Below are 13,117 nucleotides of genomic sequence, written 5' to 3' on the forward strand. Positions count from 1 at the left end.
ATCTTGGAAAACCAAGGTGTATTTTTGTAGTAGCTCAGGTAACCCAGTGGCTCTCAGTTGGGAGATTTCAGTCCAATCCAATTTAATTTCTTCTTTCAGTCAGTTTCATCCAAGGAGGCTTGGCCCCTCACCTGCTACCACCATCGAGGGTAATTTCACTGATTGACTTCCGTACTGTACAGTAACCCTGCTAATGCTTTTGATTTTCATGTCTTCTCCTGTGTAAGTTTTCTATTTCTATTTAATTTACATTCCCCATGATTATGCTCACCTAACACCGTGGAGGAAGCTCCTGTATCCACCTCCATTCCGATAGGCCTATTATTCACCCTCACTGTTACATAGATTGGTTCTGTTCTTCCTACCTTTCAACTATACAATGAATAAATATCTGAATCTGTTACTTCAGGCTCTTCTATGTTATGAATCACACAGGGTTGTTTCTTTTGATTGAAAGTCTGCCTGATTCTATCCTGGCAATGTCTCATGAGATGTCCATTTCGATGACAGTAAAAACATGCGATTTTTTAAAAACATTGATTCATTACAAGGTTGTCTGCTTCTACCTCTGTTACCATGTTTCCATGTTTTCACTGCAAAATCATTTATTTTTATTTGTCTGTAAGCTGTGGCAGCTTCCCGCTGCTCATCAGAGCTGCACATTTTCGCGCCCATTTTTTGGCTGACGCTTCCCCACCCAATGTGGAGGGTGATGCCCTTTTGCACTCCCTGTGTGGCTTTCAAGTCCCTCACTGCGCCTTCCACAGCCAGGGCTATTTTCTGTATCTTCTGAAAATCCAAATTTGTTTCAGACATAATCTCTTCTGAATCGAATCTTCATTTATACGGACACACCAAACAATCTCTGAGCATTTCATTTATAGATGTACCAAACTCGCAATATTCTGTTAACTGTTTTAGACTTGTCACATAACCAGCGACTGACTCCCCTGGGGCCCTATTTCTTGAGTTAAATTTGAGCCCTTGCGTTGTTACCGAGGGCTTGGGCTGGTAATGATTCTTCACAAGGTTCTCTAAATCATCAAAACTTTTCGAATCCGGGGCACTGGGTGCCATTAAACTTCGGATCAATCCATAAGTCTTACTCCCACACGTGGATAAGAGGAACGCTCGCCTCTTCTCCTCCCCTGCAATGTTATTAACTTGGAAAAAGAATGTGAGGAGTTCAACATAACGAGACCAATTGTCCACTGTTGGGTTGAAAGGATCAACTCTTCCAAACTGCGAGATGCTTCGAGGGGACTGCTTTGACGATTAGGACGGGAATTCCACTTACAATTAATGTGCGAGGTACGGCCTGATTCCAGTTCACTTGATTTCATTCCTTGATTTTTCCTGCTTTTTTTTAAAACCTCAGTCGCCAACTTGATGGATCCTGGTCACTAGTTTAGTTGGACTAATGGATCCAGGCTGCATGCTTGTTTTGGAAAGACTGAGTTGGTACCATAGACAGGGCACATCAGTAGTCAGTTCTTATGTAGAACGCATTCTATTTATTTACAAAGGAACTCAGCAGCTACACTTGTGCACTTACAACTAAAACCCTGTCTCTACATTACAGACTCTTAATCTATACTACTGACTACTGACCACTAAGGTAGCCCACGCTACTCTGTCATTGGAAAGTAAGATCATGTGGTTTTCTATTATAACATTCTTCTTAAAGATATATTACACATCAGATTACCACACTTGCAATCAGATAATCTTCCAGCACAAATGGGAGTTGGTTGTCCCATCATAACTGTGTTGGTTCTTTGAAACGGCTATCCAATTAGTCCCAATCCCCTTCATTGTCCATGCAAATGTATCCTTTTCAAATATGTGTTCAATTCTCTTGCGAAAGTTACCATTGAGTCTGCTTCCACCACCCTTTCAGGCAGTGTTTTGGATCATAATTTGCTGCAGAAAAAGAAACTTATCGCCAGTGTTTCCACCCTCAGTTTACCACAGAAAATACTTCAGAATGTGCACAGAGTGTTTAATATTTAAATGAATACTCTGTAGCACTGTTGTGGAGTCTGAAATAGTCAACACTAGGCCTTTTCCTAATAAAAAAAACAGTTTACATTCCAATGGAATTAGCGCATTTTTTTGCAACTCTGCAGGTGGCTTAATGTTGAATTAGCAGTTGCTCTTCACCAGCTCTCATCAATTTTTGTTTGATATTAACAGACTCCACAATACAACACACGGTTATTGCTAAGATTAGGGTGTAACACTTTAACTAATTTTCCATATTCCCAGATTGTGGACAGCAGATTAACCTGTAAACTACAATTTATCTGCTCAGATACATATTTTAATTCTGCCTGCTTAATTCTTAACATTGATCAATTGAACCTTGTTACAAGTAAAATAATATCAAAATGGCTCAAAGGTTAAGTTATGACTTGACCTTCAAATGGCAAAATCCACCTATGATTCTTCACTGTGTTAAAAGCCCAATGATTTTCAAACGTACCCATTACCTTCAAATGATGGATTGTGGGGAAGAGTGCAAAGAATATGAAGCCACTTACTCTATGTTTAACACTCTATCCACACATATAACAATGCAGCAAGAAGACAAAATGTCTCAGTAACATTAGAGAGCAGCCTGTAGCACCTATCCTGCAACGAACACTCACAGCAACAGTACTCGCCCAGAACTGACCCAGGGGGAGTCCAACCCGCATCCATTTCAAAATAGCCCACTGCTTTTCATTTTCCAAGTCCAAAGGAGGCCATCTATCAGTCTTAAAATTGGGAGAATGGAACATGCAACCCCAGCACGTTTTTGCTCCTTATTCCTAACATGCACAGATTCAGATCTAATTGCATTGGTAAATGCGAAAAGCAGATAAGCTTAGGTTTTCCTCCAGACACACAGAGCGTGCCTCGTCTTCTACAAGTATGGACAGTACCCAACCCTTTGCATGTGTGGACTAGTCCATACTCTTGATATCGGGATGCTTTCATACAAACTGCCAACTGAAGATTAGTTGATAGTTTTCAAACTGTAGTTGACAAGCAGCTAATGTGAAAATTTTCCAGCGTCAGATGATTGCTTGAACCACAAGGTTAACAGTGACTCATTTTGAGCAACATAATTAATACAACGCCGTCACCATCCGAAGCCACAAGTGCATCTGTTGCAGTTTCTGAGAATGATCCTAATATAAAAAAAAGCGGCATTTTTTTGTTATCTAACCCTGTGTCTAGTACTTTTCCTGCTGTTTTACTAAAGTTACAATTTTAGAAATAGACCTAGACTTGCACTGAAATAGGGGTCCACGTGAATTAGATCGTGACAGAGAATCTGCATTTCATTTAATATTTACGGCAGTTCAGAACCCTGGTTATTTTGTGATGTAGTGACATGTTCTGTGTAAGAGGTGATGCTTAAAACCGACGTACAATGTGCATGTTCCTAACTTGGTCCTTCCTTTTGTATTTTCAAGTTAAGCTGACTCAAGTTTTTACTTTGAAAGTTAAATGCAAATTATTTGTAAAAGGCAAATATGTACGGCAGAAACTATTTGAGTGGAGAATTAAATTGGACTTTGGTTCCATCATGTGGTCAAACATTGCACAGCACAGCAGTCACTCCCTCAGGAAAAGGGAATCCTTTTGAAACATTGTTCCTGTGATCTCTCGGAGTGGAATTTAATGTTGATGATGGGAGTCTTGCCCGCCGACTGGAGAACCAATGCGAGTCCTGCTTCTCCTCTGCTGGGGAAGGCCCGCCAGAATTAAGCGCCCATCAGTCAGTTGACTGGCTGGGCTCTCCCCCTGGGGCTTAGGACCTCAGAGGCGGAAGTCTCGCTCACGCCGAGAGCTGCCGGCCAATCGGAGGCCAGAAGATCTCCACTGCTCGTCAGCGCCACTGGGAGAGGTGGCTGTTGCCAGTAAATGCACCCGCCAGAGGCCTAGGGTTGACAAGGGACCCGGCGCCATAGGTGACTGAGGGTAGGATGGGGGGTGGGGGGAGGGTCGCGCAGAGTGGGTTGTTGGCTGGAAGGGGAGAGGGTCAGAAGCAAGTGCAGCTGGTGATGCAGTAGGCTAACACCACCCCTCCCCCCCTCCCCTCACCCCCCCCCCCCCCCCCCCCCCCCCCGCCCCACCCCCACCCGATGCCGGGACCCTCAGTCAGGCACTGAGTGCCCTTGAATGAGGGATTCCCCCGCCCCCACATGGCAACTACCTTATTGTGTAGATAGCCTGGATCATGTTGAGATCAAAAAAGAGGAGGTGTTAGGCATCTTGAAGAATATTAAGGTGGATAAGTCCCCGGGGCCAGGTGGGATCCACCCCAGAGTACTGAGGGAGGCAAGGGAGGAGATTGCTGGGGCCTTGACAGAAATCTTTGTATCCTCACTGGCTACGGGTGAGGTCCCAGAGGACTGGAGAATGGCCAATGTTGTTCCATTGTTTAAGAAGGGTAGCAGGGATAATCCAGGAAATTACAGGCCGGTGAGCCTTACATCAGTGGTAGGGAAATTATTGGAGAAGATTCTTCGTGACAGAATTTACTACCATTTGGAAGAAAATGGGCGTATTAGTGAGAGGCAGCATGGTTTTGTGAAGGGGAGGTCGTGTCTCACTAACTTGATCGAGTTTTTTGAGGAAGTGACAAAGATGATCGACGATGGAAGGGCAGTGGATGTTATATACATGGATTTCAGTAAGGCCTTTGACAAGGTCCCTCATGGCAGACTGGTACAGAAGGTAAAGTCGCACGGGATCAGAGGTGAGCTGGCAAGATGGATACAGAATTGGCTTGGTCATAGAAGACAGAGGGTAGCAGTGGAAGGGTGCTTTTCTGAATGGAGAGCTGTGACTAGTGGAGTTCCGCAGGGATCAGTGCTGGGACCTTTACTGTTTGTAGTATACATAAATGATTTGGAGGAAAATGTAACTGGGCTAATTAGTAAGTTTGCAGACGACACTAAGGTTGGAGGAGTTGCAGATAGTGAAGAGGATTGTCAAAGGATACAACGGGATATAGATTGGTTGGAGACTTGGGTGGAGAAATGGCAGATGGAGTTTAATCCGGACAAATGCGAGGTAATGCATTTTGGAAGCAGGAATTATACAGTAAATGGCAGAACCCTTAAGTGCATTGAAGGGCAGAGGGATCTGGGTGTACAGGTCCACAGGTCACTGAAAGTGGCAATGCAGGTGGATAAGGTAGTCAGGAAGGCATATGGCATGCTTGCCTTCTTTGGCAAGGGAATTGAGTATAAAAGCTGAGAAGTCATGCTGCGGTTGTATAGAACCTTGGTTAGGCCACACTTGGAATATTGTGTGCAATTCTGGTCACCACATTACCAGAAGGATATGGAGGCATTGGAGAGGGTGCAGAGGAGGTTTACCAGGATGCTGCCTGGTCTGGAGGTTATTAGCTATGAGGAGAGGTTGGAGAAACTCAGATTGTTCTCACTAGAGCGACGGAGATTGAGGGGCGACTTGATAGAAGTTTACAAAATTATGAGTGGCATGGACAGAGTAGATAGTCAGAAGCTTTTTCCCAGGGTGGAAGAGTCAATTACTAGGGGACATAGATTTAAGGTGAGAGGAGAAAACTATAAAGTAGATGTGTGGGGCAAGTTTTTTACGCAGAGGGTAGTGAGTGTCTGGAATTCGCTGCCAGAGGAGGTGGTGGGAGCAGGTACGGTAGTGGTGTTTAAGAGGCAGCTTGACAAATACATGAATAGGATGGGAATAGAGGGATACGGACCCCGGAAGTGCAAAATGTTTTAGTTGACGGGCAATATGATCGGCACAGGCTTGGAGGGCCGAAGGGCCTGTTCCTGTGCTGTACCTTTCTTTGTTCTTTGTTCTTATCTCAATGAAGTTCTGAACTAGCCACAAGGAGGTGGACAAGACCAGCCTCGAGGGTGTCTCTCCCCCCTCTAGCTTTCCCTCCCTCTACCTGTAGGGAAGCTCTTGGCCTTAAGCTGGAGCTGCCCTGAAATGGGGTATACAATGGTTGTAGGTGCACCAACAGCACAGCAGATGTTTACAGGTTGTTGGCACATCAGGTGGGGTAGTTAATATTTGAAAACTCAAGTATTTTAGGTTTATCCAGACTTCTATTGTTTAAGTTATCAAAACATGCTACAGTTTTTGTGTTCTGCTTAAATACAAGTGGTAAGAAAATATTTTGATCACCATTGTCATTGTCAAGTTAATTATGAATGATTGTGGTGAAGAAGGTGAGAAATGTCAGTGCTGTGGGATGGAATACTAAGGAAAGCACTTATTGCAACCAATTTTTAATGTTCTCTTCAATCAGAGTGGCCTGCCCCATCCGTCTTGGCCACTCATGTGGGTTATTCAGTAAATAGAAATATTGCTGAAAAAAGACATTTTGTCAAAGCTTTTCATCTTGCTCTCATCAGGACAATCACAAGAATACCAATGTCAATCAATGCTGATTGGTTGGCAGTAGACTCTGATTGGTAGAGGCATTGCCATGGAGAATGCACTAATTAGTGGCGACTGATAGTTAACTGCCAAGCATTGTTTGAAATTTAAACCAGGCAGCTTGACTCTGATTGGTCAAGGCATTGCCCTGAGGAATGAACCAGCGAATGGCTATCACTTATTTTGTTTAGCTGAAACAGATGCAAGGTGTGTACATGTTCTTTCTGTCTGCAAAGAACAGGGCCCTGTGTATTAATATATGTAGCTTCCAGTACATGCAAAAGCGCTACACTCTGAGCCCAACTGACAATCTTAAATTGGTTGATGCAAGTTAGGGTATGGCTAGCAGAGTTTTAGATGAACTACATGCATAAACACAAGATAAGAGAACATGGTGTAGGCAGAAGGAGGTAACATATTAGCATTGATAGAGGATTGGTTAGCTGACAGGAAGCAGAGCGCAGGGATAAATAGATCTTTTTGGGATTGGCAAGCTGTAACTAGTGGAGTGCCACAGGGATCAGTGCTGGGGCCACAACTACTTACAATCTACATCAACGACTTGGATTATGAAGGGACCGTACGTATGGTAGCTAAATTTGCTGATGACACAAAGATAGGTCGGAAAGTAAATTGTCAAGAGGAGGTAGAGAGTCCAACAAAGGGATAGAGACAGGTTAAGTGAGTGGGCAAAAATTTGGCAGATGGAGTCTAACGTGGGAAAATGTGAGGTTGTCCACTTTAGCAGGAAGAATAGAAAAGCATTAGATGATTTAAATGTGAGAGATTGCAAAACTCGGTGGTATGGAGGGATCTGGGTGTCCTGGGACATGAATCACAGAAAGTTAGTATGCGGGTGCAGCAAGTGATTAGGAAGATAAATGGAATGTTGGTCTTTATTGCAAGAGGAATGGAATATAAAAGTAGGGAAGTTTTACTGCAGCTGTACAGGGTCTTGGTGAGACCACATCTAGAGTATTGTGTACAGCTTTGGCCTCCTTATTTGAAAAAAGATATAATTAGAAACAGTTCAGAGAAGGTTCACTGGACTCATTTCTGGGATGAAGGGCTTATTTTATGAAGAAAGGTTGAACAGGTTGGGCCTACGCCCATTAGAATTTAAAAGAATGAGGTGATTTTATTGAAACATATAAAATCCTGAGGGGACTTGATAGGATGGATACCGGGAGGATGTTTCCTCTTGTGGGGAGACTAGAACTAGGGGATGCAGTTTAAGAATAAGAGGTCTCCCTTTTAAGACGGAGATGAGGAGAATTTTTTTTCTCTCAGAGGGTCATTAGTGTGTGTAATTCTGTTTCCCAGAAAGCAGTGGAGGCTGGGTCATTGAATATATTCAAGGCTGAGTTAGACAGATTTTTAATAGACTAGGCAGTCATGGGTTATCGGAGGCAGACAGGAAAGTGGAGTTGAGACCACAACCAGATCAGCCATGATCTTATCGAATGGCGGAGCAGGCTCGAAGGGCTGAATGGCCTACTCCTGCTCCTAAGTCCCGCGTTCCTTTGAAACAAATTAATACACAGGATTCATCTGCATTGATACCCCCAAAAGGTACAATACAAATATGAGACTGGGCCGGAGCAGGGGAGTTCCGCCAAGCCCATTCCCACATCCTTGGTTGGAGTCAGCTTACCATTTTCACTGTTTGAAGAGCAGACCCACTCAATCAGCTGCTTGGCTTCCGCGGCGAGAAGCCTCTCCGGTCCCAGGTCGCTTTCCCTTCTGAGGTGCTTGGACTTGCTCATCCTGCAGCGAAGTATAAGGTACAAAAGGATCGGTCGGTGTTGGAAGGCATTTCAGTGCTCTGAGCTCTGTGCATTTCTAAAAGCCGAAAGTCACACTTCACACGTGCTGAGATTCTGGCATTAAGTGAAAGTGATACCATGGGGTGGGAGGGGGGAGCAACAATGATACAGAAGTGCTACAGAGCGAGGCGACGTTATTTATAATAGCACTGGCAGAGATCCGCAAGTAATGTTTGCAGTCAAATTAGTACCTTTAGCATCTTTACCTCTTTAAGTACAGGATTTCTAGTTATTCATTCACCAAACACTTTTAACTGAATCAAAGCTTCTCCCACTGGAAAAAGCTGCAGAAAGCTGTCCAGGTGTAAAAAGAGGTGCAGGAATGTAAACACAAACTTTGTCAAGAGTCTAGCCTTGTGACTTGCTTATAGTCGTAGAATATGGAAGACTAAATGGGAACAGTTTTCTCCTGAGTTGAAATGGAAGGCTCACTAATATTTGAGGAATAAACACTATTTCCTAGAAATCTGCTGGTTATAATTTCGGCATCAATCATCGAAGAAACCTGCTTCCTAACTGCCAACCTTGTTCCATGACAAATCCTTGTTTCAGATTCAGGTTTGTAGCAACATTTAAATTACTCCTTCCTTGCGTCTTAGTTTGGACAGTGGCAGTCCCATTTAGACTGTGTAGAAACTGTGGGGAGTACAGGCTGTTATCACCTTCTTCATCTGTAGAATCAACGCCAATGTATTCTTTTAATTCACCTGACAGCTTTGCTTAACCTTTTTCGTTCAGATGTAGTGAATCTTCATTTTAGCACAAAGAATAGTTTTCGAATAATAAGTTGTATCAAATAATTGCCCCTGCCATTTTGTCACATTTAACCAATTCCATCATCTCAGCCAACCTTCCCATACCATCCCCTCCCTCCCATGACATTCCAGTCCCATACCATCCCCTCCCTCCCATGACATTCCAGTCCCATACCACCCCTTCCCTCCCATGACATTCCAGTCCCATACCATCCCCTCCCTCCCATGACATTCCAGTCCCATACCATCCCCTCCCTCCCATGACATTCCAGTCCCATACCATCCCCTCCCTCCCATGACATTCCAGTCCCATACCATCCCCTCCCTCCCATGACATTCCAGTCCCATACCATTCCATCCTTCCCATGACATTCCAGTCCCATACCATCCCCTCCCTCCCATGACATTCCAGTCCCATACCACCCCTTCCCTCCCATGACATTCCAGTCCCATACCATCCCCTCCCTCCCATGACATTCCAGTCCCATACCATCCCCTCCCTCCCATGACATTCCAGTCCCATACCATCCCCTCCCTCCCATGACATTCCAGTCCCATACCATTCCATCCTTCTCATGACATTCCAGTCCCATACCATCCCCTCCCATGACATTCCAGTCCCATACCATCCCCTCCCTCCCATGACATTCCAGTCCCATACCACCCCTTCCCTCCCATGACATTCCAGTCCCATACCATCCCCTCCCTCCCATGACATTCCAGTCCCATACCATCCCCTCCCTCCCATGACATTCCAGTCCCATACCATCCCCTCCCTCCCATGACATTCCAGTCCCATACCATTCCATCCTTCCCATGACATTCCAGTCCCATACCATCCCCTCCCTCCCATGACATTCCAGTCCCATACCACCCCTTCCCTCCCATGACATTCCAGTCCCATACCATTCCATCCTTCCCATGACATTCCAGTCCCATACCATCCCCTCCCTCCCATGACATTCCAGTCCCATACCACCCCTTCCCTCCCATGACATTCCAGTCCCATACCATCCCCTCCCTCCCGTGACATTCCAGTCCCATACCATCCCCTCCCTCCCATGACATTCCAGTCCCATACCATCCCCTCCCTCCCATGACATTCCAGTCCCATACCATCCCCTCCCTCCCATGACATTCCAGTCCCATACCATTCCATCCTTCCCATGACATTCCAGTCCCATACCATTCCATCCTTCCCATGACATTCCAGTCCCATACCATTCCATCCCTCCCATGACATTCCAGTCCCATACCATTCCATCCTTCCCATGACATTCCAGTCCCATACCATTCCATCCTTCCCATGACATTCCAGTCCCATACCATTCCATCCCTCCCATGACATTCCAGTCCCATACTATTCCATCCCTCCCATGACATTCCAGTCCCATACCATTCCATCCCTCCCATGACATTCCAGTCCCATACCATTCCATCCTTCCCATGCCATCCCCACCCCATTCCTTCCAGGCCATGCCCATCCTGCTCTTGCCAGCCCCATCCTTCCTATCAATCCCATCCCCATTCCTCATGGAAACAATCTCTCCAGCCAGGGTAATTTTGTTATTTGGCTCCACTTAACCCCTGCTGTTCTTTTGCCCCAGTAACACACCCTGCCCCAAACCACCAACCATTGGCAACTACATGTGCATCATGTACTCCAGTCCTCCGCACACCCTATGTCTGTCTACCTCACAGAATCACAGTATCTTTACAGTGCAGAAGGAGGCCGTTCAGCCCATCGAATCTGCACTGGCTCTCTGAAAGAGCATCCCACCCAGTCCCACTCCCCTGCCTTATCCCCGTAACCTTGCAAAAACTCTCTCTTTTCAGCTAGCAATCCAATTCCCTTTTGACTACCTTGATCGAACCTGCCTCCACCACCCTTTCAGGAAGTTTGTTCCAGACTCCAACCACCCTCTGGGTGAAAACATTTTTCCTCATGTCACATTTACTCCTTTTGCCAATTATTTTGAATCTGTGCCCTCAAGTTCTTGATGTACATGCGCCAGGCCTACTCACCAAATAAATTCATCAACAGACATGCCCCTTAATCTACCCAATCAAAACAGTACAGACCAACAAAAACCGAGTAGTGTTATCATAGAGTCATAGAGGTCTACAGCACAGCAAAAGGCCCTTTGGCCCATCGAGTCTGCACTGGTCAAACAAGTACCTAACTATTCTAATCCCATTTTCCAGCACTAGACCCATAGCCTTGTATGTCATGGCATTGCAAGTGCACATCCAAATACTCCTTAAATGTTTTGAGGGTTTCTGCCTCTATCACCCTTTCAGGCAGTGAGTTCCAGATTCCCACCACCCTCTGGGTGAAAAAATTCTTCCTCACATCCCCTCTAAACCTCCTGTCCCTTACCTTAAATCTATGCCACCTGGTTATTGATCCCTCCACCAAGGGTAAAAGTTCCTTCCTGTCTACCCTATCTATGCCCCTCATAATTTTATACACCTCAATCATGTCCCCCTCAATCTCCTCTGCTCCAGGAAAAATAACCCCAGTCTATCCAATCTCTCCTCATAACTAAAACTCTCCAGCCCAGGCAACAGCCTGGTAAATCTCCTCTGCACTCTCTCTAGTGCAATCACATCCTTCCTATAATGCGGATTCCAGAATTGCACGCAATACTCTAGCTGTGGCCTAACCATCGTTTTATATAGTTCCAGCATAACCTCCCTGCTCTTATACTCTATGCCTCATCGAATATTGGCAAGTATCCCATATGTCTTCTTAACCAGTTTATCTATCTGTCCCGTTATCTTAAGGGACCGGTGGACATGCACACCAAGGTCCTTCTGATCCTTGGTACTTCCCAGGATCCTACCATTCATCATGTATTCCCGTGCCTTGTTTGTCCTGCCCAAGTGCATCACCTCACACTTATCCGGATTAAATTCCATTTGCCACTGATCAGCCCGTCTATATCCTCCTGTAATCTAAGGCTATCCTCCTCACTATTTACCACCCCACCAATTTTCATGTCATCCACGAACTTACTGATCAACCCTCCTACATTCAAGTCTAAATCGTTTATATATACCACAAACAGCAAGGGTCCCAACACCGATCCCTGTAGAACCCCACTGGACACGGGCATCCAGTCACAAAAACGCCCCTCGACCATCACCCTCTGCTTCCTGCCACTCAGCCAATTCTGGATCCAATTTGCCAAATTGCCTTGGATCCCATGGGCTCTTACCTTCGTTATCAGTCTCCCATGTGGGACCTTATCAAAAGCCTTGCTGAAATCCAAGTAGACTACGTCAAATGCATGTTATCATAGATTATATCCACATTATTTTAATAATGTCAGAATAGGGGATAGATCCTGACTTTGTGCCACAGGGTAAAGCATTTGATAGGAAATCCACAACCTGTTTTACATCTCACCCGATCTTTATTTTCATTGACTTCATTGAAAATAAAAGTCTGATGAGTTGGAAATCAGGCTTCCGACTCTCCAACGTCCAATTTATGATCCTGTTGGGTAGATGCCAGAGCGGAATTGTCCTTGTCCACTGGCGTCGGGCGTGTTCGTTAGCGTGAGCGGGCAAATATGGCGAGAGGCCAAAAAATCAGCTTCACGATGTTGTGAAACCCGGTTGCAATTGTCCAATCAGCCTGCCATCTCCCTGCCATCGGTGTCGGGAACCTCATTGTAATACATCTGCATATCATTATAAGCCCCGCCCGCTGGAACTGTCCCCACCCCCTCCGCTGGATTGAGTGCTCACCTTGGCGTGATTGTACGCCAATGTGCCTCACAACAGCATATAAAAGGCGTGCACTTGGTGGGCTGCACTTTGAGGGGAATTCGGAGGTAATGCCGAAGACTGCACACATCTTGGGAACTGGCTGATCATCTCTGCCAGCTATTGCAGGATTTGGTGCCACAGGGACATGGAGGATACCCACTGCCAATGGCTGTGAAAGTGACCGCGGCGCTCGCTTTCAGGGCTCCACAGGTGACCTCTGTGGGATATCACAAGCCTCTACCCACAAATGCATCCGTGAGGTCACGGATGCCACCTTTGCGAGGGCAACACAACTTTGTTCATTTCGACTGGTACCAGGAGAGCCAG

General features: G+C 45.5%; 1 protein-coding gene across 3 annotated transcripts in view; it reads right to left on the minus strand.

The window, feature by feature from the left end:
* Positions 1-13,117, minus strand: part of LOC144691035 (syntaxin-binding protein 4) — a 140,882-nt gene that overhangs the window by 4,598 nt on the left and 123,167 nt on the right. For all 3 annotated transcript variants that reach the window (XM_078559040.1, XM_078559041.1, XM_078559042.1), the window contains one exon: positions 8,087-8,199. In XM_078559040.1, coding sequence (XP_078415166.1) covers positions 8,087-8,199 — 113 coding nt within the window. The remainder of the gene's footprint in view (positions 1-8,086; positions 8,200-13,117) is intronic.

This window comes from Cetorhinus maximus, chromosome 15 (assembly GCF_964194155.1).
Source record: "Cetorhinus maximus chromosome 15, sCetMax3.hap1.1, whole genome shotgun sequence".
NCBI classification, from domain to species: Eukaryota; Metazoa; Chordata; class Chondrichthyes; order Lamniformes; family Cetorhinidae; genus Cetorhinus; species Cetorhinus maximus.